General features: G+C 38.3%; 1 protein-coding gene across 3 annotated transcripts in view; it reads right to left on the reverse strand.

The window, feature by feature from the left end:
• Nucleotides 1-130: 130 nt before the first annotated feature.
• LOC143854042 (phosphatidylinositol 4-phosphate 5-kinase 9-like) overlaps nucleotides 131-25,756 on the reverse strand; it is a 40,644-nt gene continuing 15,018 nt past the window's right edge. For 2 of the 3 annotated variants that reach the window (XM_077363756.1, XM_077363757.1), the window contains 5 exons: nucleotides 21,498-21,608; nucleotides 17,860-18,047; nucleotides 6,843-6,997; nucleotides 1,102-1,282; nucleotides 131-639 (listed from right to left, as the gene is read on the reverse strand). In XM_077363756.1, the coding sequence (XP_077219871.1) occupies nucleotides 372-639; nucleotides 1,102-1,282; nucleotides 6,843-6,997; nucleotides 17,860-18,047; nucleotides 21,498-21,608 (903 nt within the window). In that variant the 3' untranslated portion in view covers nucleotides 131-371. The remainder of the gene's footprint in view (nucleotides 640-1,101; nucleotides 1,283-6,842; nucleotides 6,998-17,859; nucleotides 18,048-21,497; nucleotides 21,609-25,756) is intronic. The other variant, XM_077363758.1, reaches the window with a different exon arrangement.

Raw genomic sequence — 25,756 nt, forward strand, 5'->3', positions numbered from 1 at the left:
AGATAGGGTGTCTACAAAAAATCAGATCCGTAGGATCATCCCAACCCTACGATTTGTGGAGGTAAAATGGATGTCTTTAAACCTTCACAAATTAGTCCATTTTTTGCTTCCACAGTTCGAATGGTTAGGATGACCCTAATGATAACATATTTTCTTAACTCGCGAATGTTTGATACAGATAAAAAGCTGATCAGACTTATTATCATTCAAAAAAATAATAAAATAATAATAATAACAACAACAACAACAATAATAAAAGCTGATCTGACTTACATACCTTGCAAAACCTAAAGATGCCATACAAACTTCCAATATGTTTCCTCACCATAAGCAGTCTTTTTACATGAAAGACAACTTGAGGTTGCAGCTTTCTAAGAATTTTCTGGGAATACCTTCTGAATAAATTGCAAGAAGCGCTCGGAGTAGTGCGTGGGATTGACAGCAGAGATGGAGAAGGAATCAAATTGAAAGGATTTGTACGCATGTTCGATCTTCTTGCCCATGTCGTAGTCCTGCAATATATCAATGATACCCAGGTAGAGAACAACGTCGTATACCTCATACAATAACTGAGCTTTCTCTTTGTTTGGAATATGCTCTGCCCGAGCAGGCATGTTCACTCCTAGCTGGATCTGGAGCCTGGTCAAACAACATTTCAGCAATGGCAACATTCCAAAGGCTAAGAAAGAATAGTTTTAAATTTCGGCCGAAATTTTTTGGTTTCGGGACAGAAACTGAAAGTACATTTAAATCGGTTTTGTACAGGATTTCGCTGAAATCCAAACTTTCGCCGAAATTTACAAGATTTCCACCAAAATTTTAAAATTTTCGACAGAAATTGCTTAAATTAGCGAAATTTCAGCCCAAATTTTGTAAAATACCGATTTTTTAACCAAATTTTACATGATTTTGGATTTTTCGGTTTTGGTGGTGGCCGAAACCGACATTTAAAACTTTGTAAGAAAGAAAAGCTACGATATCAAGAAAGATTTTTGGTATGGCTGTATCTAGCATGAGCATGCCTTACATACTCATCAGATCCTAGATATGATGCTCATTTCAAAGCATCAAGCTATAATAGAAGAAGGAACAAAATCTTACCTTGCAGTACCTGGAAGTAGGAGGTCCACTTCCTCGTCACCGGCAGCAGATGCCCGCAACCGGCTACCTCTAATATGAGGTCCCACAACAACACTGTTTTCACTAGTTCGACGTGGAACCAAAAGAACGCCCTGAGGATAGTTCGAAATTTCGTCCTCTTGAGCATCTGGCATTTCCTCATCTGATCATCAACAGAATTACAAATAAGTTTATAGCTTCGAAATTACATCTAAGTAACAAAGACTTAATTTAGTCAATCAGTAACTCTTTCTAGTGACACATACTTCAAGCATATACTGCAATTATGCCATTATAAGGCTCTCAACATAATCCAATTCAAGAACCATCCATGATGAGAGAGCATGAGACCTGCAAGACATGGCTACACTAAATTCAGTTTAAATGTCTTTCTTATGTTTTCTGCCCATTTGATTTCAGGGGGACATTTTGACAGGGAAAAGAAATAATTTTTTTTCATTATGTCCTTCAGAATAGACTATAATTGAATTCAGTATCACGGAGAATTTATCCTTTGCTATCCAATTTGTATGACTCCCAAAATATGGTTTTAAATTTCGGCCGAAACGAAATATTCCGTTTCGGCAGAAATATTTTTGTTTCGGCAGAAAACGAAACGAAATGCACATAGTTTTGGAAAAGTACAAAATTTCGGCCGTTTCGGTGAAATTTCGGTGAAACGTTTCGGTGAAGTACAAAATTTCACCCAAAATTTCGGAAATTTAGGTGAAACGTTTCAGAAATTTCGGTGAAATTTTGGTGAAATTTTTACAAGATTTCGTCCGAAATTTCGTACCCAAATCGAAATGTTTCGGTTTCGCTGATGACCGAAACCGAGATTTTAAACCTTGCTCCCAAAGATAGACTGCCGTAATCTTTAAAATGCTTGGGTAGTCTGTCTGCATTCTAATGAGAAACATAATAAATGTATTACATTAAAAGGGTCAATAAACCATTAATCGAAAACCAAAAAACATTGCCTCCATCCTGTGAGTGCTAGAAATTATTCAATCCATCAGTTGTTCACCCAAAATATCATCTTCCATTCCAAGGTTTTAGAGACCTACGTATGATTATCATCTACCGAATGGTCATATTTAGGTAATTGCATATCATTGAGGTCTTCATATTTAAAAATTCACATTCAACACAATCATCTCAATAAGTAACTTACAACTTAATGCTTTTGGCACTCATGTGGCATGGTCATGCTTGAATTTAAGGACAATCATGTAATGCAGGTCAATTTGACTACAGGAATCTGTTTATTATTATTTGTGTAAAGTTGTACACCATGCATTGTAGTTTGTACTGTAACATTGGGATCGACTACTTCCAGATGGTGTTTAGATTCAAGTGCCACAAATCACATGATTGGAGTGTGAGATAGTCTTTCCAAGGTAGAAAGGATACACTAGTAACTAACCAATTGTCATGGCCAAAGGAGATCTCCTGCACATTTCTAGACATGAAACTGTTTTTTTCCTACGCCTTGTACCAATTCCCTTCCCCTAAATGATGTTTTTGTTGCTCCTAACATTTCCACAAACTCGCTAGTAGTTTACTTGAAACAATTTCTCGGTCTTATTTTTGTCTGTTGGTTGTAATACAAGACTTGAGCACGGGAAAGGTTATTGAGATGGGGCATGCATATGGACGTTTGTACTTTCTTGACATTAACAAAGGGACATTAGGTGCATCGTTTTATTCCATAATGTACTCCCGCCAAGTGATGATTGAGGCGGTCAATTCCTGCCGTGCACCTTTGATCACAAGTCTTACAAAAACTAGATCTCTTAGGTTGATCCCAATATCCTCACATGCATGCTTCCATGCAAAATCTCTTCTCAACAACCTCACAGCTCTACATTTCCAAAAAACTCCACTAAACACAAATTAAAGGAAAAAGAATCCATGACATGGAGGTAGAAAGAAAAAAGGTAAAAAAAAAAATGGACTTTTACTCATCTTCAAACATGGTTTTAAATTTCCACCAAATTTCTATCAGGGATTTTTATAATATATTTCGTCAGAACTTCTTTAAGTAGAAACTCGAATCCATAGGCAGGCCACTATAGATGGTTCTCCCCTCCTGCACAAGACACGGTGTTTCCTGCTTGAGATGACAAGGGTCAAAATCGTTCACGAGACTTAAACAGAGTGCAATGCTATGAGGGTAAATTATTTGGATACTTGGGCTTCAATTTTAAGATGCAGAATACATGTTCCTATTGAGGGAAGAGGAATCCTCCATCTAAATAAACGAAAAGAAAGAAAGAATCAAGAATTCCCCATCAGAGTTCCAAATCCAACGCATCCTATCCTTCTAATGGGGAGTGACATACACAATCTCAACCCTTCTCAAAAAGGCAAAAAAAAAAATCGACTTCTAAAAGTCCGGCCTTAATCCACCTTATTCCCTACCCAATGATAACACCTTGAGACAATAGTCCCCCTATTTTTGCGACGAGCCTATAGAGACTATGGTGAAGCTCCTACAACAGAGTATCAACCAACCTGTTATCTTTCGATAATTTAACCTCCTCCCCAGTCCCAAGCAAGGTTTTAAATTTCGGTTTCGGTTTCGGCCAGCAAGGAAATGGAAACATTTCGATTTCGATGGAAATTTCGATGGAAATCTTGTAAAATCACAGAAACGTATGCAAATGATGAAATTTTAAGATGAAACTTTGGGAAATGCTAGAATAAGCACAAATCCATACTTAGAAACTATGACATAAACAAGAAAGTCATCCTTGATGGCTTAATCACATTGAACACCAAGTGACATGCGTTGTGGCACATGTCTGGAATAATAAGTCAATAAAGAAAGCACAATGACCAGTCTCCCCTCCAAAGACCCCAACTCTATGTCAATACCACATAGAGTTACGAGGTATTATTGGTCCCATGTCGATATGACATCCCATGCATAAGATATAGTTAAATTTTCTGTGTAGTTCAATGATATTGTCTACCAAAAATCATTCTCTACATTAGTGAAATGAAATGCAAATCATAACATCTTTCCATTTTTTTTGCCGTACCGATCATTTCAGTCAAATTATGGGAATTTCACTCGAATTTCGGGAATTTCAAAATTTTCGGTCGGAAATAATGACCAGGACGTAATTCATTGAGATTTTGTTTCGGCGGGGATGGAAAAGGAAACATTTTGGTCATTCTGGGAAGAAATTTCAGAAAAATTTAAAACCATGGCCCCAACATTGAACTTGATCCCCAAGTAAAACTGATCAACCATGCATATCTCCAAGCATTCAAACAAACACCACTGCACAAGCATTTATCCTTCCATTCATTCTCATCTGACCCATAATTTCTCCTATCATTTTTTTTCCAGTAGGCTCTTGGCCTCTCCATACACATCCATAATTACTTACCTACCAACACCCAATTCCTCCATTTAATGTTGACTATCCCTAACCACCACTTTTTTTTGCTCTTTGCATACCTCATTCCAATTTATTAAATGTTTATATTTTTAAATTTCCACTTAACCTTCCCAAAGGAAATCTCTTTTGAGTTTCCCCAATCACCTAGCAATAATTCTAGGAATTTTAAATAAGGACATGAAATAGACCTAGGATTCACAAGAGAAGCTCTTTTTTTTTAGGTTTTCGCAAAGGGTTATACACCAACCGAAATAAATGTATTGTTCTTAGATATTGCTGGTTTTTCTCAATTCTCTTGATCAAAAAATCCCCAAAAACTTTCGAATCTATACCCACCCTCAAGGATAGGTAAAGATAAGATATTGGAAGGACCTCAGGTCCACAAACAAAGAGGTTAGCTAGCCGCGTAATCTTTCTAGACTCCACATTGACTCCAACTAAATATCTATTGGCACAATTTAATCGAAGACTAGGGATCACTTCAAATAAGCCATTGAGAGAAAGACCAAGAGCTCAATAGATCACCCACTGACTTCTGCAAATCACAACGACATATAAATTGTTTAAAAAAAACATAGTTCCAAAGCTTAAAAGTGATATATCAATGGATAAAGCGGTGATCAACTGATTCCTCTACTGCTCCACACATAACACAATGGTTATACTTCACCAACGATGAATTTGGTGATCTATTGTCAGAATCTTTTCTAAACCTGATGTCTAACAGAATGCGATGTCCCTTGGGGCCCTTGCGTAAGACCATAAGCTCGGTTGGGCATTCTCAGAATGCTTAACCAGCTTGAAATATATGAAGTGACCGAGGAAACCTCTTTGGAACACTTCCATAAGCCTTTGTCCAGATTTTTAGATTTACATTAACTCCTTAACGAAGATAGCAATTCCCTAAAACTCCTAATTTCTAATTAGTCTAGAAACTCACTAACAAGCTTAGAAAGACCCCAACATGTTCAATGCAAAATGGAACCCCGAATTAATCCAAAATGCCATGACTTCCAAATCAAAGAAATTTTGATGTGATCTCTGCAAAATTGCATTTTGATTAAGAATCCACCATGCTGCCACCAAAGCACAAAAGAAGTTGAATGCCATTACGTATCAACCAATATTTAGAATTATCTTGAAGAACCAAGCAGCAATGATCGAATACACTCAATTGCAACTTGATCTTGAAAAGGAGAATGTGTTGCCACAAAACCCTTGAAGAATAGGGTAAAATCAACAAAGAAATAGAGTCCCAAGCATCAACCTCATGCTTTTACAGATTCATAAACAAATAGAGGTGGATACCATAGATGATATGTAAAACATCAATAAATCTTCACCAATCAAAACCATATGAAACAAGGTTAGTGTTGGACGAAATACTATATGAAAAAAGATTCTGATTTGCCCAACCCTCAATCTTAACTTAGATCTATTAGATGAAAAAAGAACATAACTGAAAATCAAGAATTTTGAATTTCCTACCTTGAGGTCTTTGAAAATCTCCAAAGATGGATCTAAATATTCTGGGAAAGATAACCCAAATTCCCGTAAAATCAAACAGCATGAAGCTGAAATTTCTGGAGTTAATCAGTTTGCTGATGTCAATCATAAAATTACTGACACCACATGTAGAAAGATGACCAGAGATATATGTGCAGACCAAGTCGAATATGAATTCTGAAGTCTTTGATTAAATCATTTGCAGATAATTGACCCTAATCTTGACTTGAAACACATCTTTAGTCCTCAAATGACAAAAAACCTAGGTTTCAGGTTGTGATACTGTGAAAAGTTTCTACAATCTGATAGAATAACCATATAGTTCCTGAATATTTGTTTAGATATTTATAGTGAGTGTAAAGACAGAATAATAGAAGTATTCCTAAAACTACCTTTAATGAGGGCCAAGGACCATTGGCACCTGCATAGCATGGTAATGCATATCTACTACTTCTAACAGATTATAAATTATGCACCCCTCATTATCAGCTTGTAATATACTTTATTAGAAACAAATTCCTTCATTTTCTGCTTAGAAACAAATGTAAAACAAATCCCTGATTTTCTACTTACTTTTCCTAACAACAGTCTTCACTATGTTCATTTTTCATATTGTTCTCTTTTCTCTAAATTATTTCCCATCCTACACAATTATTCTAGTCATCAAAGAAATTTGAATGCCTAAACTCCAACTCCTATCTTCACTCTTTTCAACATTGCATATATCTTGAATGCTTTGTGACTGAATTAACTATCAGACAAAACAAAATTAATAGTCACTTATCAAACAGAATTAATGCTTACCTTCAGCAACGATTGGCAATCCATCTGACGTTACATTTTGACGGAATGAAATGAAAGATAATAAATGTTGGGGGGCTCGATAATGCACACCCATCAGAAGGCTGTAATCCATTATGCACTGTGATTCTAAGAATTTACTATCGATCTCAATCTGCCTGCAAATACAGACGCATGAAGAAATTGGAACAAAATAATAAATGCAAGAGAACAATACATGAAAAATAAGCTCTGAAGATTAAAAATAATGACTGATCAAACAAAAGAAAAGACCACAATATACAGATTTTAGCATCAATATTTAGTTATGCTCCATACAAGAGAGAAAAAAGATAAACTATGATGTAATCATGCATATACAACCCATAAAGAAATTGGTATGTATCACGTCAATGCCAACAGGAAAAACTGCCTCAGATATTTTAAGACAGTTTTAGAAAAATGTCATGTGCCTGACCCAGCATGCAGTGCCTCTATAAATCTTAATAATGAGGACACAAGCATTCTTGGATTGTATCGCTAACTGGGGAGCTTAAGGAGAGACCATAACAGTTGTACGACTAAGTGAGAGGACTGGGGATAATTTGCTTTTCAGGATCCTACTGCCTAAACACTATGTAAGACCATGCATGGGTGGTTGGTTCCTAATTCCAAAGAATCCTTCTTAGAATGGAAGATTCCTAAGATCTTTACCCAAATAGGCAACTCTTTTCAAGATCTTTAGCTAAGAAGCCATCAAATAGGAAGCTCTCTCTATGAACTATAGCTCAAGAGGGCTTCTCCAAATAGGCAACTCTCCCTCTATGATCTTCAGCTTAAGGGACCTTCAAATATGCAACTCTGTTGGCTTAGGCGTTAGACCCAGATCGAAGGCTGATTATGACGGTTTCTCCTTCCTTTCTTGACCTCCTGATTGTTAGACCACCCCTCCCTTGAGATGGCTCAAACTTAGCTTTGATGGGAATAATAAAGTGACTATTATCAATGTTGTAGTTAGGAAGACCGTTTATAGGGGTGCGCTCACAAATGTTAATGGTAATATCATTTTGGCCTTTGTAGGTCCCTACAGTAGGGTTTATGCTATAGCACCAGAGGTCATGGTTGTTTGTATTGGATTGAAGCTAATGAAGCAAGGCAATGTTCAAAAACTACAAATTAAAGGAGACACTTTTATTGTTATTCAGTGGCTTAATAAGCTGATCCCTTGGCCATAGAAATTCTGAAGACTTTTTTGGAAATGAAAGATATATATATTTTTTATTAAGGTAACAATTCATTAAAAAAAATAAGAATGTCTTACAAGTACACTTCGGGGTAAAGATTGCCCCATATAAAAAGATCTGCTACAATCCCCTGATTTGGCAAGACGGTCAGCGGAATCATTGGCACTTCTAGGTACAAGGGAAAATGAAATAGATCCATATACACAAAGATCTCTTATCTAATCCAATAGATTGGCAAGTCTCCACAGACTGTTGTAAATCCCTTTAGCCCACAATACTGTATTTGAAGAGTCGCTTTCCACTTCCAAACTCCACCCTCCACCCTCCACCCCCCACACCCCCCCCCCCCCCCCCGACCTATCATATTAATAAAGATAGACAGTCCTTTGTGGAGAGCACAAACCTCGGCTTTAATAGAATTAGCGATTCCAATAGGCCCATCAAAAGAGTAGAGGAAGTTAGCCATAGAGTTCCTAAGAGGAGGTTTCCATTTCACTACTATTTTAGCTTTTAAAATGCTAAATTTCAGTAAAGTTACATGGTATATTAACTTTGGTGGGAAGGGAGAGAGATACAAAAGAGATAGAAGGTGAGAGAGAGAGAGAACCAGTCGAGAGAGAGAATAGGCGTGCGTGTGGGAGAGAAAAAATTAGTCTCTCTTCCTCACGCACAACCAATATATATATTAATATATATATATATATATATATATATATATATATATATATTATGTTATATATGACTAGTATGCCCTTACACACATGTGTATTTATTCAACACTCCCTCTCAAGCTGGAATGTATATATCATACATTCCAAGCTTGTTATAAGAATCTTTCAGTTTTGCTGATCCCAACGGTTTGGTAAACATATCTGCGAGCTGGTCTGCAGATCGAGTAAAAACAGTGCGAATTTCACCTTTCTGAATCCGATTACGAATGAAGTGACAATCTACTTCAATATGTTTGGTGCGTTCATGGAACACATGATTTGTCGTAATATGGATTGCGGACTTATTATCACAGTATAACTGTGCTGGAGACATTGATGAGAACCCAATCTCTGATAAGAAAGAGCGAATCCAGATCAGTTCACCACTCGTGTAAGACAGCGCGATATTCCGCCTCTGCACTTGACTTGGAGACAACGTCTTGCTTTTTGCTTCTCCATGACACTAAATTTCCTCTTACAAATGTGCAATATCCAGTGGTTGACCTCCTGTCTGCAGGTGATCTTGCCCAGTCTGCATCACTGAATCCTTCTACTTTCTCATGACCATGTTTTTTGAAACACAAACCTTTCCCTGGTGTACCCTTCAAATACCTGATAATCTGAACAACAGCAGAAGGATATGCCCAACAGTGGACTTGTGACTGAAGACGGAATGATCAACAACGCATTGTTTCATCCCAAAACGTAAGACAGCAGCGCTAAACCTTCCAAACCACGACCGAGGTGATTGCTTCATACCATAAAGAGCTTTACGAAGACAGCATACTGGGAGCACATCTCCCCTGAGCAACATATCCAGGAGGTTGCTCCACATAAACCTCCTTAGATAAATCACCGCGTAAGAAGGCATTTTTAACATTGAGCTGATATAGAGGCCAACCGCGATAAACTGCGAGAGAGATCAGGATACGAACAGAAGGGATCTTTGCCACGGGGAAAATGTCTCCTGATAATCGACACCAAAAGTCTGTGTATATCCCTTTGCAACAAGGTGGGCTTTTAGGCGTTCAATTGTTCCATCTGGAAAATACTTTATAGCTAATATCCAATGACATCCAACCGTCCTAGCTCTAGATGGAAGAGGAACCAACTGTCACGTTTGATTGGAGTGAAGCACAGCCATTTCAGTGTCCATGGTTGCGCGCCATCCAGGATGACTAAGAGCATCTGCAACCGACTTAGGTAGAGTAACCGACGATAAGCTTGAAACAAACGGGCGAAACTTTGGTGAAAGATGCTCATAAGAAACAAACGATGAAATGGGGTGAGCAGAAGTACGAGATCTAGTACGTGTCGCAATGGGAGAATCAGAAACAAGAGAATCAGAAATAAGAGAATCAGAATTACCTGAATGAGGGTCGTCCAACTGTGGAGAAACATCAGCTGGTTGAGATGATGCCTCGGTGGTAGGGTAAACAACCTGCCTAGGTCCCCGAAGATATGTCAATGGCGCAGATTCACTATTAACTCATGTAGGTCTTATGGGAACATCTAGAGTTGGGACAGGTGCTAGTAGAGGAGGGCTAACCAGAACAGGCAACGACAGAGTGGGTATATCTACCGACAAGGGTGGAGGATCGGAATGAAACGGTCTGTCCTCAAACAAATATGACATCTGCAGAGATAAACAGTTTCCGCAGACGCGGACTCTAACACTTGTAACCTTTTTCGGTACGTGAGTATCCCAAAAAGATACACTTCTCTGATCTAGGAACTAGTTAATTTCTGAACGAAATAGATACACCAAAAAACACGAGGTAACAATGGAAATGGATTACCAACAGGGTAGAGAATAGAAAAAGGTGTTTCCCCTGACAGAACCAACGATGGGAGACGATTTCCAAGGAAACACGCAGTGAGTGCGGCATCTCCCCAATATATTTTAGGTACTTTCATTTCAAACATTAGCGTGCGAGTCATATCAAGCAAGTATCGAAGCTTCCTCTCAGTAACTCCATTTTGATGCGATGTATATGAACAAGACGATTGATGAATTATACCATGAGATTCAAGGGAAGAATTAAAACCATTAGCCACAGAAAAATACTCCTTAGCATTATCAGTACGCAAACAACCAATATAACACTGAAACTGATTAACCACCTCAAAATAAAATTTCCGAAAGGCATTAAACACTTCAGATCTATCTTTAAGCAAATACAACCAAGTAGTACGTGAATAATCATCCACAAAAATGACAAAATATCTAAAACCATGTAATGATGGAGTTTTAGAGGGGCCCCATACATCAGAGTGAACAAGTTCAAAAGGCCTTGAGACATTATTACTAACACGAGGTGGGAAAGACACACGATGGTGTTTCCCCAACTCACAAGACTCACAATGAAAAGAGGGAATAGGACTAGACAGAAAAGAAGATTTCCTAAGCTTATCAATAGGTGGGTGACCCAAACGACAGTGCCATTGATAGGCATCCACAGAGGTACGAGGCCATCAATCTCACGGCCCAAGCCAATCCTCGTCCTAGTCTTCAAATCTTGAAAGACAATAAGTTGGGAAAAATGAGACAGAACAATTAAGAGACTTAATTAATCGACTGACAGATAACAAACTAACAGGAAAAGATGGGACAAAAGAACAGAGGATAAATGAAGGCCCGTCGATGTGGTAACTACACCAACCCTAGAGACAGGGGATGTAGTCCCATCAGCTAAAGTAACAGAACTAGAGCCCTCGATGAAAAGGACTGGAAAGAAGAAAGTAGGGTAGGATTACCAATCATATGATGAGATGCTCCAGAATCAATGAGCCATGATCCAGAAGAAGAACTAGACAAAAAACTGGATGGACTACCTTGTTGGGCAAACGTGGTAGACGGTTATTTTCCTTTGTCACGTAGACGGACAAGATCATCATATTCTGCACGAGAGACCACTAGAGTGTCAGAGGTCACAGATGGAGGATGAGTGGATAAAGAACTCTCATAAACAGCAGCGGAGGCATTTGCGGGGCTGTACGGATGAAGCTCGGGATGCAAATCATAACAGTAGTCAATGTTGTGGCCGTTCATACGGCAGTGAGTGCAATAGCGGGAACCACGTCCCCTTCCTCCACCATCTCGGCCTCCCCCTGACTCACGTCCACAGCCACGACCACCACCCTCACGACCTCGCCCAACACGGCCACCCCCACTGCTACGGTCACCTCCAACATATGTGACATGAGGAGAACCATCAACTATCGGGTCAGGATGCCGAGTCACCCACATACGTTGAACCCTCGAAAAAACATCCGCGAGGGTGGGAATGTGTAATGACCCGCTTTCCATGACCGGATCGCTACAAGCAAAACCTGCCAAAATACTCATAAATTTTTTTTATTTTTTTTTTGTTTAACCAACCATGAAAATTAAATAGCCATCGCTCTTATTCCATTTCCAAAATGTCTTCTTACAATAACTTTAACTTAAAACCAATTTACTCAATTAAGTATAGTCTTGAGCTAGCCAATTTAAAATAAATTCAAAGGGGTCGACGAAGGGTATCGTCTTCCTTAATTATTTGCTCCCATCATCCTACGCTCCTAGACGTCCTCGTGCGCAAACACACCCTCATTAGAATTCTCTAATTCTGAGGAGAAAAATAAGGTCAGCAAAATGATAGAAACTGAACCAGTATAAGAATTCAATTTAAAACAACATATCAAGATCCATATTATAAATAAGACAATTGAAAATTTTCAAATAATGGTTTACCAAAATCTTCTGCAATTGAATAGACAAATCATTTAGGGTGAACAAATGTAATAATAACTGAAAGAGAATCATTTAATAAAAATAGGAGCAATTATAAATCTACCACATTCTTATCATATTAATTTCATTTAAACCCAGGACACTCCAGCTCCCACTAGCTTGTTGCCCTTGCCGACACGGTCGACTCCGCGTGGACTTATTACGGTAGATCATACCGCCTAGGGACTCTTGGTCTCCGTAGGATTCCGACATCAACTGGGAGGTGCGCGTTTCCCCCAAGTTGTATACCTTTGTTTACAGGGATAACTCAATGGTTTTCCATCACCCTTTCCCATTTCCTCTTTGGGTATTTCTTATGTTTCCATACGACTTCCAAGTTATTTCATGTGATAAAAGCAATTTAAACTGATAGTTCTTTATTAGAAATCAGATTCATTTCCAACATGTAATACAAGAGACAAAATTTCATTCCTCATAGAATAGTTTAGAAAGCCATAAAAATTTAGATACTTCACCATTCTTATTGCATGAATTGAAAGCCATACGAGCAAAGTTAGCTATCACCTGCCTTAATCTTACAAGCACAGTAGGATGAGATGGCTCCTGTTAGAGAGTAGAGTGCAACGATCCTGAAGTCACATAGTTGAGTGTAGAGAATGACAGTTTAGACTAGGTTCAAGTTGCTAAAAATTTGTACACTAATTAATCTTGATCCTGTCCCGTAGTGGGACTCACGCATACTCTTAATTACACCATATTGCTGCCTTGTTCGAGCAAACCGTCACACTCAAAAACACTAATAGCTGCCTTGTTTAAGGGCATAAAACTCGTACATCAAAACATCATATTGCTGCCCAGTTTTGGGCGTAAAAACACCCATACTGAAACACTATACTGTTGTCCCGTTTTGGGACGGAAAGTACATATGTGAAAACATTAAGTTGCTGGCCCGTTTTGGGACGGAAAATACATACGCGAAAATATTAAATTGCTGTCCCGTTTTGGGACGGAAAATACATACGCGAAGACATTAAGTTGCTGTCCCGTTTTGGGACTGAAAACACACACGAGAAAACATTAAGTTGCTGTCCCGTTTTGGGACGGAAAATACATACGCGAAAACATTAAGTTGCTGTCCCGTTTTGGGACGGAAAATACATATGCGAAAACATTAAGTTGCTGTCCCGTTTTGGGACGGAGAATACATACGCGAAAACATTAAGTTGCTGTCCCGTTTTGGGACGAAAAACACATACGAGAAAACATTAAGTTGCTGTCCCGTCTTGGGACGGAAAATACATACGAAAAAACATTAAGTTGCTGTCCCGTTTTGGGACGGAAAATACATATGCGAAAACATTAAGTTGCTGTCCTGTTTTGGGACGGAGAATACATACGCGAAAACATTAAGTTGTTGTCCCGTTTTGGGACGGAAAATACATACGCGAAAAATATTAAGTTGTTGTCCCGTTTTGGGATGGAAAATAAATACGCGAAGACATTAAGTTGCTGTCCCGTTTTGGGACCGAGAACAACATACAAAACAACGCTTAATTTGGTCCATTTTGGGACCAACAATAACACACAAAAGCAGTGTTAAATCTGGTCCGTTTCGGGACCAAGGAAAACTACTCATTACATCGTTAAATCTGGTCCATTTTGGGACCAAGAGAAAACACAATAAGACAAGGAAGGTAATAAGGGTACTTACTTGTTTAGTCACGAAAAGTAGAAGGAAGTGAATTCTTCTCTTAAAGATCTACAGGACTTCTCTTTCTTCTCCCTTTTTCTTTCTTCTCTTCTTTTCTTCCTACTGTTATTGTGTGCAAGGAGACTAAGGCAAGGACAAATATAGGCAATATATAAAGGAAGCAAGAGTGGGGTGTGGGTTTCTTCTTCTTTTTTTTGCATGATATGGGGAATCACCTATATTCCTTCCTTTTTGTTTAGCAATAAAGGTAAGTTGCCAAATCTTATAACTACAAGATCTTTTCCATAAAGTAATTTGCTACTAATTAGGGAATTTTAAATTTTAAGTGAATCAATCTATCCCACCAAAAGAGTTTAGCAATAAAGGTAAGTTGCCTGATCTTATAACTACAAGATCTTTTCCATAAAGTAATTTGCTACTAATTAGGGGATTTGAATTAAGTGAATCAATCTATCCCACCAAGAGAGTTTAGCAATAAAGGTAAGTTGCCTAATCTTATAACTACAAGATCTTTTCCATAAAGTAATTTGCTACTAATTAGGGGATTTGAATTAAGTGAATCAATCTATCCCACCAAAAGAGTTTAGCAATAAAGGTAAGTTGCTTAATCTTATAACTACAAGATCTTTTCCATAAAGCAATTTGCTACTAATTAGGGGATTTGAATTTTAAGTGAATCAATCTATCCCACCAAAACCAAAAGAGGTGTGCAAGATCTCCCTCAAAAGTGGAGATCAATTCCCCAACCTATCTTATTTATCTCCTCCTTTCTTTATATTTTACTGGATTTTCATTTAATGAAGGTAGGTTTCCCCTAATTTGACTTACTTTCTTATTTAATATGTTTCAAATGATTTCTTATTCCGCGGAAAACTTAACTCCCAAGCTACCGAAACAAATATAGAATAGATTAACAAGAGCCATTGTTCTCTAGACCGATTGATCTAAGTAGATCAAGGATGATTAAGAGATCCTATTTCGGGATCAAGGGTTGGTCTAAAGTGGATCGATGATCTCGATCCTCGATATACGACCTAACGGTCTAAAATTCAAAATTTAAGGAATTGAGAGAAAGTGTCAAAAAGTGGTCGTTACAGAATGGGTGGAGAACTCACAATCTGCTGTCGGAGTTAAAGATAGTCAGGCCCCAACGAGTCAAGCAAACAGACAACACACAACTCCTCCTGTCGTTTCTTGAGAATGACTAGATCAGTTGTAAACGGCTGCAATAGATCAAGTTCCTGATAGAGTGCGAGATAGTCCATGTAATGGCCACTCACCGACTTGTCTCCCCTCTGAAGGCTACACCATTCTGATAAACGATCACAAATACACATAAGATTATCTGCCCCAGAATACATTGTGGCTGTTTGCTCCCAAACCTCCTTCGACGACTGAAGATACATCAAGGAGGCGGCTATAGGGGGTTCCATACAACCCCAGAGAAATGATCTAACAACGACATCATCTTCGCGCCACTGATCATACTGCAGATCAGTAGTAGTTGGCGGTACACGTTCTAAAAAAGGGATTTTTCTACTTCCAATGAGATAAGTATATACGACCATCTTCCACGGTGGATAATGCGTCCCATCTAACCTGATGGATGTCATCTGAAGGGGGGGTTCCACATGCGAATAACTTGATTGGCCCGTAGAGACCGAAGAACGGGCCTCATCAAGTCAGGGGGGCAGCAACTTGGTGGGAGGTTTGATCCTCAGAAGCCATAACAAAAGCACTACCAATCACCAAAAAGGACAACAACCAACACCTTAGGGAATAAATCAAATTCCACAGCCACTACAATTACCACAACGAACAATCAACTGTATAAAGTCACTAAAGAAAACATCTAGGAATCACCAAACGACCCCCTTCAACAACAACCACCAGTAACGAACGACGATAACCCCATAGAAGAAACCAACAACACACCAACCAACAAAATCCATATGCGACAGAATCAACAATAACATAAACTACGAGAAGGAAACAACTCACATTACGAGAGGATAGGGTTAGGGTTTGGGTGAAGGGCTCCGGAAAGTGTATAGGTTGGAATAGAGGGTGTGCTTAGGGTTTTGGGTGTGAAGAGGAGGTGCTGCTAAGGTTTGGGTTTTGAATAGGGGTTGCGGCTAGGGTTTTGGGGAGGAGAAAAGGAACGAACACAACTCAGAAGGGTGTGGGTGGAGAAAAGAAATGAACACGACTTAGAAGAAGGTTGGGTGGGGAGTGGAGAAAAGGAACGAACACAACTCAGAAGGGTGTGGGTGGAGAAAAGAAACGAACACGACTCAGAAGAAGGGTTAGAGTTTAGGGAAAGAAGAAGGAAAACCTACCTTTCTTCACCCGGCTCTGATACCATTTAAAGTTACATGGTATATTAACTTTGGGGGGAAGGGAGAGACATATAAAAGAGATAGAGGGTGGGAGAGAGAACCAGTCGAGAGAGATGGCGTGTGTGTGGGAGAGAAAAATTAGTTCTCTCCCTCACGCACGACTAATATATATTATGTTATATATGACTAATATGCCCTTACACGTGTATTTATTCAACAAAATTGTGTCCCAATTCTTATAGTGATGTCCGCCGAGTATTCTGAAAAGGAGTGGTGTTGTGAAGCCAAAGAAACCACAGTGAATTTGATATTCCAAACCATTCACAAGAGAGAGCAGCCTCTATCATCGAAAATCCATGAATTCCTCTCCTTCCAAAAACCGTGAAGAGTCGCTACTATTTTTTGAAATGAAAGATATTATTTTCAGAATTGTTGAGTGCTTATGTTCTCGCATATACCGGAAAGGGCATAATGTAGCTGATAAGTTAGCAATTTTTTTTTTGGGTGGTGGGGGTTTTATCTGAATCAAAGGTTTGGCATGACATGACTTCTTTGTAGGTGATTTTTGGTTGTGGAATTGTGTCTCTGCTCCCATTTTTGTATTGGGTTTTGCCTTTTCTTTTCTTTTTTATATATAATATATATTTGCTTGAACCATTCAAAATGCTTGAATAAAAGATAAGACTAAGAACATATAGGTCAATTGTCATTTTGTGAGGGACTAGGTGGCTTCCAAGAATATTGCCACACCATTTGTTTGTTCCAATTCTCAGGTAGCTAATGTCGGAGAGAGAGAGGGGGGCGGGGGGTAGAAGAATATTAAGTCATATTGACAGGACATTATGAAAAGTTTAAGTCATGTTTTAAGTCTCTTTAAGTGACTTATTATGCATATGGATAGGGCCCATTCACTAATGTCGTTTCTTGTAAGTCCAACTCTATGGCACTTCTTTGAAGTTAATATAAATAAAGAAGTTTGTGGGTTTGGCGGCATTTTCACGAAGAAAGAAACATCGAGGAAAAATTGAAAATAAGTTTTTTTGGCACATCATTTAGTTTTTCTATTTTCATATCTTCCTCTAACTCTCTAACCACTACAGCAAACATGATTCAAGCAAATACATGAATCCATAAAATATGATCCACATGCTCTTGGTAGACAGAACATCCTTTGATAGAAGCCTCCAAGTTCATGTAACCTAATCTTCACAAATTTTAGTAATATAGCTCACCAATAGACTAATAATAACATGAACAAGGTACAATGTAGCAAAAATAAGTCAGGGTGATCAACGCCTTACTTCAATAGAGAATCTCTCCACGAAGGTTCCAAATAAAAGCAGTAGTTTAAATCCAAATCTTTAAGTGTTGTATTCTCATCAATTTCAACCTTGTTTGTGGAGCGCCCCAGGGAAGAACCTTTCAAATCAAACCTACGATGAATCCGCAATTCAGTGCAAAACATGTTGCCCATTACCACAAATCGAAACTGCAAAACCAGAAAAAGAAGAAATGTTACTTGATTTGCACAAAGGAATTCTAACTCAAATTCAAGAAAGCACTATATATAAGCATGCTTCCTGGCTTCTATTGTACATATGGGGACGGACATGATTGATGTAAACAAGTTATGTGGTAGAGCAGTAGAGTTCACCTCAGAAAGTTAAATTTCAAAATACTGTTATGACCAAGTGATCCTAACTATCCAATCAAGATCTATAAAAACACAACAAAATATAAACATGCAATCATCTGGATTTAATTTCCAATAAATCCAAAGATAACCTGGATGAAATGGTTGACTTTTGGGTTGTGGCCAATCCAATGTGCAACCACCATGTGGATGGTTTATACGAAGAAAGGAGGCTCCACAGGCATGATAGAGCTAGGAAGCATGGTAATGTGATGCATCGAGGTACATTGGGTCATTCCTCTCTCTCTCTCTCTCTCTCTCTCTCTCTCTCTCTCTCTCTCTCACACACACACACACACACACACACACACATGCGCTCGCATGTATCAATGTTTTCAAATCCGTGAGAGGTGTAGGACTTGAGGCGCGCCTCGAGTCACCCTCAACACATAAGAAAAAAAGTGTTTTACTTCAAAGACGTAGGTGTTTCTGGGCAAGGCATAAAAGGTGGAAAAAGGCATACGCCTCTCAAGCAGGCGCATCCGGGTGGTAAAAATAAAACTAGTGTCTTTTTCAAGTTTTGTTAAAACATTAAACCCATCTTAAGGTTTAAGTGGAGGGGATCTCATAAGACCTATTTTCGATTCTAAAATCATCTATTGGGTGATTTTAGAAAGTTTAGGGGTTCAAGGACTTTTTTCTCCAAGTTATTATTTTCCTGATTTCTCCCCAAGCATTCAACAAAATCAAGTCATCTCTTCCGCTAGATTTCTATCGTCAAAACGAAGCACTTGCTGATGAATTTGTTTGTGATTGAGAACTACCTCGAACGGTGAGTAGAAATCCCTAATTTTGTGGGGGCTTTCCTTCATCCCATTCAAAAGGTTTTTGCACAAACGTTTCATTTTATTGGAGTGATAATCGCTTGAGATGTAAGATGGGTGACAAAGAAGATGTTGCGTGGAGATACGCAAAGAACTAGATGGGTCCTTTTCAAGTACCTTCTATTTATGGTTTATAAGTTTTGAGTTGTGACTTTGTGTATTTGTGTTTTTTATGTCAGAAATTGGGAATATAACGATATTTGGAGGATGGGATAGATACTTTATTTTCATAGTGTATTGATGGTTGGTTGATAATATTTGGTTGCAAGTTTTTTTTTCTTTTTTGAATAGTCGGGAGTTTCATTAATATAAAGACCGAGATGGTCCAATACAACAAAACAAGAGAAACATAAATAAGAGCCAAGATCAATAATACAACGATGAAATAAAGAGTTGAGCGAAAATCACGGCGGAAGGAAATCATAAAGCTCCAATGCTTGCAATTTGACACCACGTCTAGCTAAATTATCCACAGATTCATTGGCAGAACTTCGAACATGATTAAAAGCCATAGACGAGTAATGTCTTGAATTTTGTCAAAGAAAGAGGCAAAGCGCCAAGGGCAGACTCCGAACCCCCTCAACCATCGGATCACATTGAGGGAATCCCCTTCCACTATCACTCTATCGAGCTATCCAATTTTTTTCCCGCCACTAGTTTTAATCCTTGCAAAGCCGCACGGACCTCCGCCTCATTAGAATCAGCAAACCCAATAGGACTCGCAAACGCCCATCGAACTGGACCCTTAATCATCTATAAGGACTCCTCCAATTCATGATGGCCCAAGGTTACCCAAACTAGATCCGTCAAAGTTAAGCTTTAAGAAGCCTAAAGCCGGCAGTTCCCAAGGCTGAAATGTCAAAGGCAGAGCTTCTGAACTAACGCACACTTCCCTCCAACCATTCCACGGGTCATAGGACGAGACAAACTTAAAGCAAGGAATCACCTTTACCTAAGAAATTGTGAGAGCGATTGCCTTCAATAGAAGATGAGAAGAACTTTTTACCACACCCTTAAAAATGCGAGCATTTCTCTCCTTCCATAACACCCATATAACCGCGAGGAAAGAGACATTCCACAAGATTCTTCCTTTTATTCTTTGGTTGTAAGTGAAGCATATGTTTTTAAAATTTTTATTTAAAAATTTAGAAAATTCCTGAGGCTTGCATCTCACTAGCGACAGATGCACCCCAAACATGCATACACGTTTCAAGTGCAAATCATTTAATCTATTTAGAGAAAATCCCAACAAAAAAATATAAATTTTGAAAATGTATCAGCATGTTTAGGATGCATCTGAAACTAGCAGTCCTATACATACATACATATATATACATATATATATATATATATATATATATATATATATATATATATATATATATGGGATTTGCTAGGCAATTTTGCGGAAAGACATTTCGTGGATCGCTTTTGCAGGAGAGAACATCCACCGTAGATGAATTAAATGAACAAGATAAAATCTGCTAAAAAGTGAGCCTGTGTGGCTGTTCTCTCCTGCAAAAGTGAGCTGCAAAATTGCTTTCTACAAAATTGCCGAGAAAATCCCATATATAAGTATATGTAAGAGACCCATGAATATGAAGATCGCAAAGCCAAGGGTTTTTGAGAGAGAGAGAGAGAGAGAGAGATGATATCTGCAGTCCCTTATTTTAATAATGGCACTGCTCTTATTTTTTAACATTTTTCTAATTGGTTACAATTTCCAAAAGCAATCAGAAAAAATCAAAGCAAGGAGTGCCATTGTCAAAACAAGGGACTGCAAGATCATTTTCCGTATATGGTGGAGCCTAGATCTATGGCACAAATTAAGATCACCTTGACTGATATGAACCACCCATATAGTGGGCTCCACATTGGATTGCCCATGGCTCAAAAATTTACAATCCGAAAATGTTCAATGGATTTCTCGGCCATTAAATCCTGACCATTGCATGTAACATAAGCTAAAAAATTGAAAATCCTAAAATGTTCAATGGTTTCTCAGCCATTAAATCCTGACTATTGCATGTAACAAGTCTTGCCATTTTTCTCCTATGTTATGATCAGAAAAGATTTTTTCATATCAACTTTTAGGAAATGAACCACCCAAGGTGAATCCTGCTAATCAATGGTTTAGATAAACTATGGTGGGCACTATGACTATGCATGTGACCAGGAACCACCATTTATGGTGGTGTCCCTGCATCTAAAGAAAGAAAATGGGCAACTGGCTGGGGAAACCAATACCACACCAGTTGGCTGTAGAGAGAAATAAAGGACAGGGAGTGTAATGTATCAAAACAAGGGGTGGAAATATGAGCTCTTATTGATACGTAGATTGCAATCTAAATACTGTGCTTGTGTTCAATAAAAAAGAAACAGTACATGGGTATAACACGCAAATTGGGCCTCTCTTTATTACCTTCTGACCACTTGATGGTTTGACCCTGTGAAGACCAAAAAATTTTGTTATTAGTGTATTTTCATATGTTCTGACATGATGGTGATACTTTGGAAGCATCCGCAAAAGGACCTACACATTTAAGACTCTTGGTCAGTACAATTTCAATTGTATCCCAAAATCATTCATGTTTTGATGCAATTATATAAAATAGCTAACAATGGGCTAATAGCCGGTAAAAAAACAACAAATGGGATCATGATAATGTATGAAAATCACATTATTATCATCGATTTGCGCAAGAAGAGGTAAGCAAGTGCAAGATCAGTTACTCAGCATCATCATTAAACGAACTTAGGCTCAGATAAATCATCTAACAAGTAATTGAAAACTGAATAGAAATCGGTGTTTAGCATAACAGTTAATTATTTCTTCTTTTCATGTTCTGACGCAATTATATACAATAGCTAACAATGGGCTTATAGTCAGTAAAAAAACAACAGATGGGGTCATGAAAATGTATGAAAATTATACTAGCTATCATCAATTTGTTCACGCACAAGTGAAAGATCAGTTACTCAGCGTTATCATTAAACGAACTTGAGCTCAGATAAATCATCTGACAAGTGATTGAAAACTGAATAGAAATCAGTGTTTAGCATAAGTTATTTGCCTCTTCTTTTCCAAAATACCAGTACATATATAGGAGTTAAAACTATCATCATTATTTCTTGAAATGAAAATATAATGTAAGAACAGAATCTCTGATGCCCGCACAACACACACACAAGCTAGGAAAATTCTTAATTTGGGCTTCACTAACTGATTGTGGATGTGAGAATAATCTTGATTTAGATGTGATCCCTAGAAACCATTATAACAAAATATGATATCATTTTTCTTCTAAAAACTTCATCCAGAAATGAATCACCAAACTTTTAGATTGAAGATACACATCAAAAGGAAAACTAAACTTCCACAGAGAACTCTTGTTATTTACTTATTTTGAATTTGATCAAAGAAATTCATCCAGAAATGAATCACCAAATTTTTAGATTGAAGATACATATTAAAAGGAAAACTAAAGTTCAGAAGAGAACACTTGTTATCACTTATTTTGAATTTGGTCAAAGATTGTAGAATCTCTGCATTGTTCAAGTTTTATTAATGTAAGCAGACTTTCATTAACAGATATAAGGAAAAAAAAACGAATTACAAGTGAAAAATCAAAGAATGTATCGCATGCAATAAAATGGACTCTCGTACTTGTTGAAAAGAATCCCACTTTATTGACTCTTTGCAACAACAACAGTTGCTTAATCAACCATTCTTGAAGACATACTCTTTCACATTGTACACATTTGAGTGGTGATACATAAGTTTTAAGTGTATGGATCCTTCCATGCGACTTAATATAGGCCATTATCCTTGGAGATTTATTAGATTTTTTTATGAGACTCAAGATTGGATTGGGATCTCATTGATTGTCTTCCACCGTGTGTGTCGATCCGCAAATGAATTGGCCGATAGGCTTGCTAAAAAAGTAGTTGAGAAGGATGATCTTGAGCCTTTTGACTTTATGCATCCTTGATTATTGCTTCTCATTTTCTTAGTTGTAACTCGAGTCTTGTATCCCTTTGTATCTATATTTGACCACCTCGGTCTTCTTTTAATGATATCAGCTACCAATCAATATACACACACACACACAGAGAGAGAGAGGAAAGTGTTCCTAAGCTATACCTCAAAAACACGTGGCCCCACATTTTTTGGGGGATCCAAAGCATTTATTTGGAAGGCCCTTCCATGGATAGGGTGTGTGTGTGTGTGTGTGTGTGTGTGTGTGTGTGTGTGTGTGTGTATATATATATATATATATATATATATATATATATATATATAGAGAGAGAGAGAGAGAGAGAGAGGAAAGTGTTCCTAAGCTATAGCTCAAAAACACATGTGGCCCCACATTTTTTGGGGGATCCAAAGCATTCATTTGGAAGGCCCTTCCATGGATAGGGTGTGTACCAAAAATCAGCCCTACAAGATCATCCTAACCCAATCAAAGGTGGAGTGGAAAATGGACAGACACTGTGAGTCCATGTTTCTGCCCATTTTTTCCCTCAACAGATGGCAGGGTTAGGATGATCCTATAGGGCTGATTTTTGGTACACACCCTATCCATGGAAGGGCCTTCCAAATGAATGCTTTGGATCCCCAAAAAATGTGGAGCCACATGTGTTTTTGAGCTATAGCTTAGATAAGCTTATCTAAGCTATAGCTTAGGAACACTTTCCTCATATATATATATATATATATATATATATATATAAGTTGTGGTATATATGTTTAAGTGCATAGATCCTTCCATGCAACTTAGATATACCTAATGATGTATAAAGTTGCCCTGTGTTCCACAAGCCCACTAAAATGGATGCATTGGGTCATGAAGCATCAATTTGAGAATAAGAAAGTTGTTCCTGGAGCGAGCCATTGATTTCATGAAGATGTTTGCGAATTGATTTACTGACGAAGATATGGCAATGTAATCAACCCTCTGTTATAGCATTGACACATATAAGGACAATCCATCTCAATACGCTTCATGCATTCATTAAAAACTGAATTCGTTGCAATCTTATTGACAATTATTGTTCCCGACTTATATGATGTGTACCGTAGTTGCTACTTTTTTATTGAATCTTATGATTCTATCATAAATCGTATAATTCATGTGATTTATCCTAATTAAGTTTGCATAAAGAATAGGACTTTCTTTTGAAAGACTTTCCTTTCCCTTCTGCATTAGAAGAAGCCTTCTTAAATCCACATGTGAGAAGGAAGAAGACAGAAGAGGAGGAGGAGGAGTTAAAACGAATCGAACCAATTTGAACCAGTCATGCACAGTGCATGTGATTGAGGGCATTACTTTCATTGAGTAGAAAGACAACTATAATGAAGAAAACATACGATGACTCGTCAATTTTTTATAATTAACATTAGTCATTTGATGTCTGAGAGTTTGAGAATTGCTATTGTCACGCCCCCAAACCGAATTCTGGTCTAGGCACATAACAGCGCCACATATTCATCAACCACGAATATGTAAGGCATTCATACTGGAACTATGCAATAAACAGAGACACTAAAAATAATAACTTTTGGAATATGTAACTTGCCTAAGGGCATTTAGGACTTTGTACATCCTTTGCTTTAATATAAAGATATGAGTAAGGGGGAGAGAACCCTAATTCATTTCATTTTTTCTCTCTAAACTCTCTCGTAACATGGTATCAGAGCCTTAGGATTTTTTTATCCCTAGGGTTCTCCACTAACCTTCATCTTCTCCATCTCCCTCACCTAACCCTAACTCTAAACCCTTCTTCCATTATTCTCCATCTCCTTCTCCTTTTCTCCTCTTTTGAAACCCAAAACCCTAACTTTAACCCAACACCCAAAACCCAAAACCTTTGCCTTTTTTTTCTTTTTCTTTTTCCTCATCTTCTTCTTCTTTGGTTGCCCCCCTGCGCGCCCCCTGGATGCCTCCCCTGTGCGCCCCCTGCCCATGGCCAACCCCCCCTCCCTCTACACACTCGCGCCCACCGCACCTCCCCACCCACCCTCCTCTCGCCACCACGACCCCCCCCCCCTTCCATTTCCAGTCCTCCGCGACCCCCCCCCCCTCATATATATATATATATATATATATATATATATATTCCCCCTCTTTATTTCATTTATCTATGAACCCTAAACCACTTTCACCCTCTTTCTATGTGCTAGATCTTTATCTTCTATTTTCTTGATTTCTTGTTGTCTTCGCGGCTCCTCTTTGTGCCTCATGGCTTCAGTCGTTTCGTCGATGACCATCATCCTTGGAGCCGCGTCTAGCTTTCTTGGCTTGCCCTAGTTTGCCCTCCTATTCAGTTATCTACTCTTCTTCGCCTGTGTTTGGGTTGTCTGTTTCTTTCTGGTTTGTTGTTATGGAGGAAGTGATTGAGAATCCCTCCTCAGGAGTGACTCCTGTTGTTCGTCAGACACCCCCTTTGGCATCTTCTTCGTCGTCACCTCTGTCTGTGGATGGATCATTCCCCCAGATTACTACTGTTAAGTTGGACGGGGCAAACTACATTACTTGGAAAGCGGCCGTCGAGAAGTATCTTATTGCCCGTGGCAAAGCCCATGTTATTCGTCGTGATCCTTCCCCTACGACTGATCCCACCTTTGATCGATGGGAACGGGAGGATGTTCTTGTTTGTACTCTTCTGTGGCAGAGTATG

The sequence above is a fragment of the Tasmannia lanceolata genome, unplaced genomic scaffold, assembly GCF_043159265.1.
Source record: "Tasmannia lanceolata isolate RefF3 unplaced genomic scaffold, GAP_Taslan_0.1 ptg000020l, whole genome shotgun sequence".
NCBI classification, from domain to species: Eukaryota; Viridiplantae; Streptophyta; class Magnoliopsida; order Canellales; family Winteraceae; genus Tasmannia; species Tasmannia lanceolata.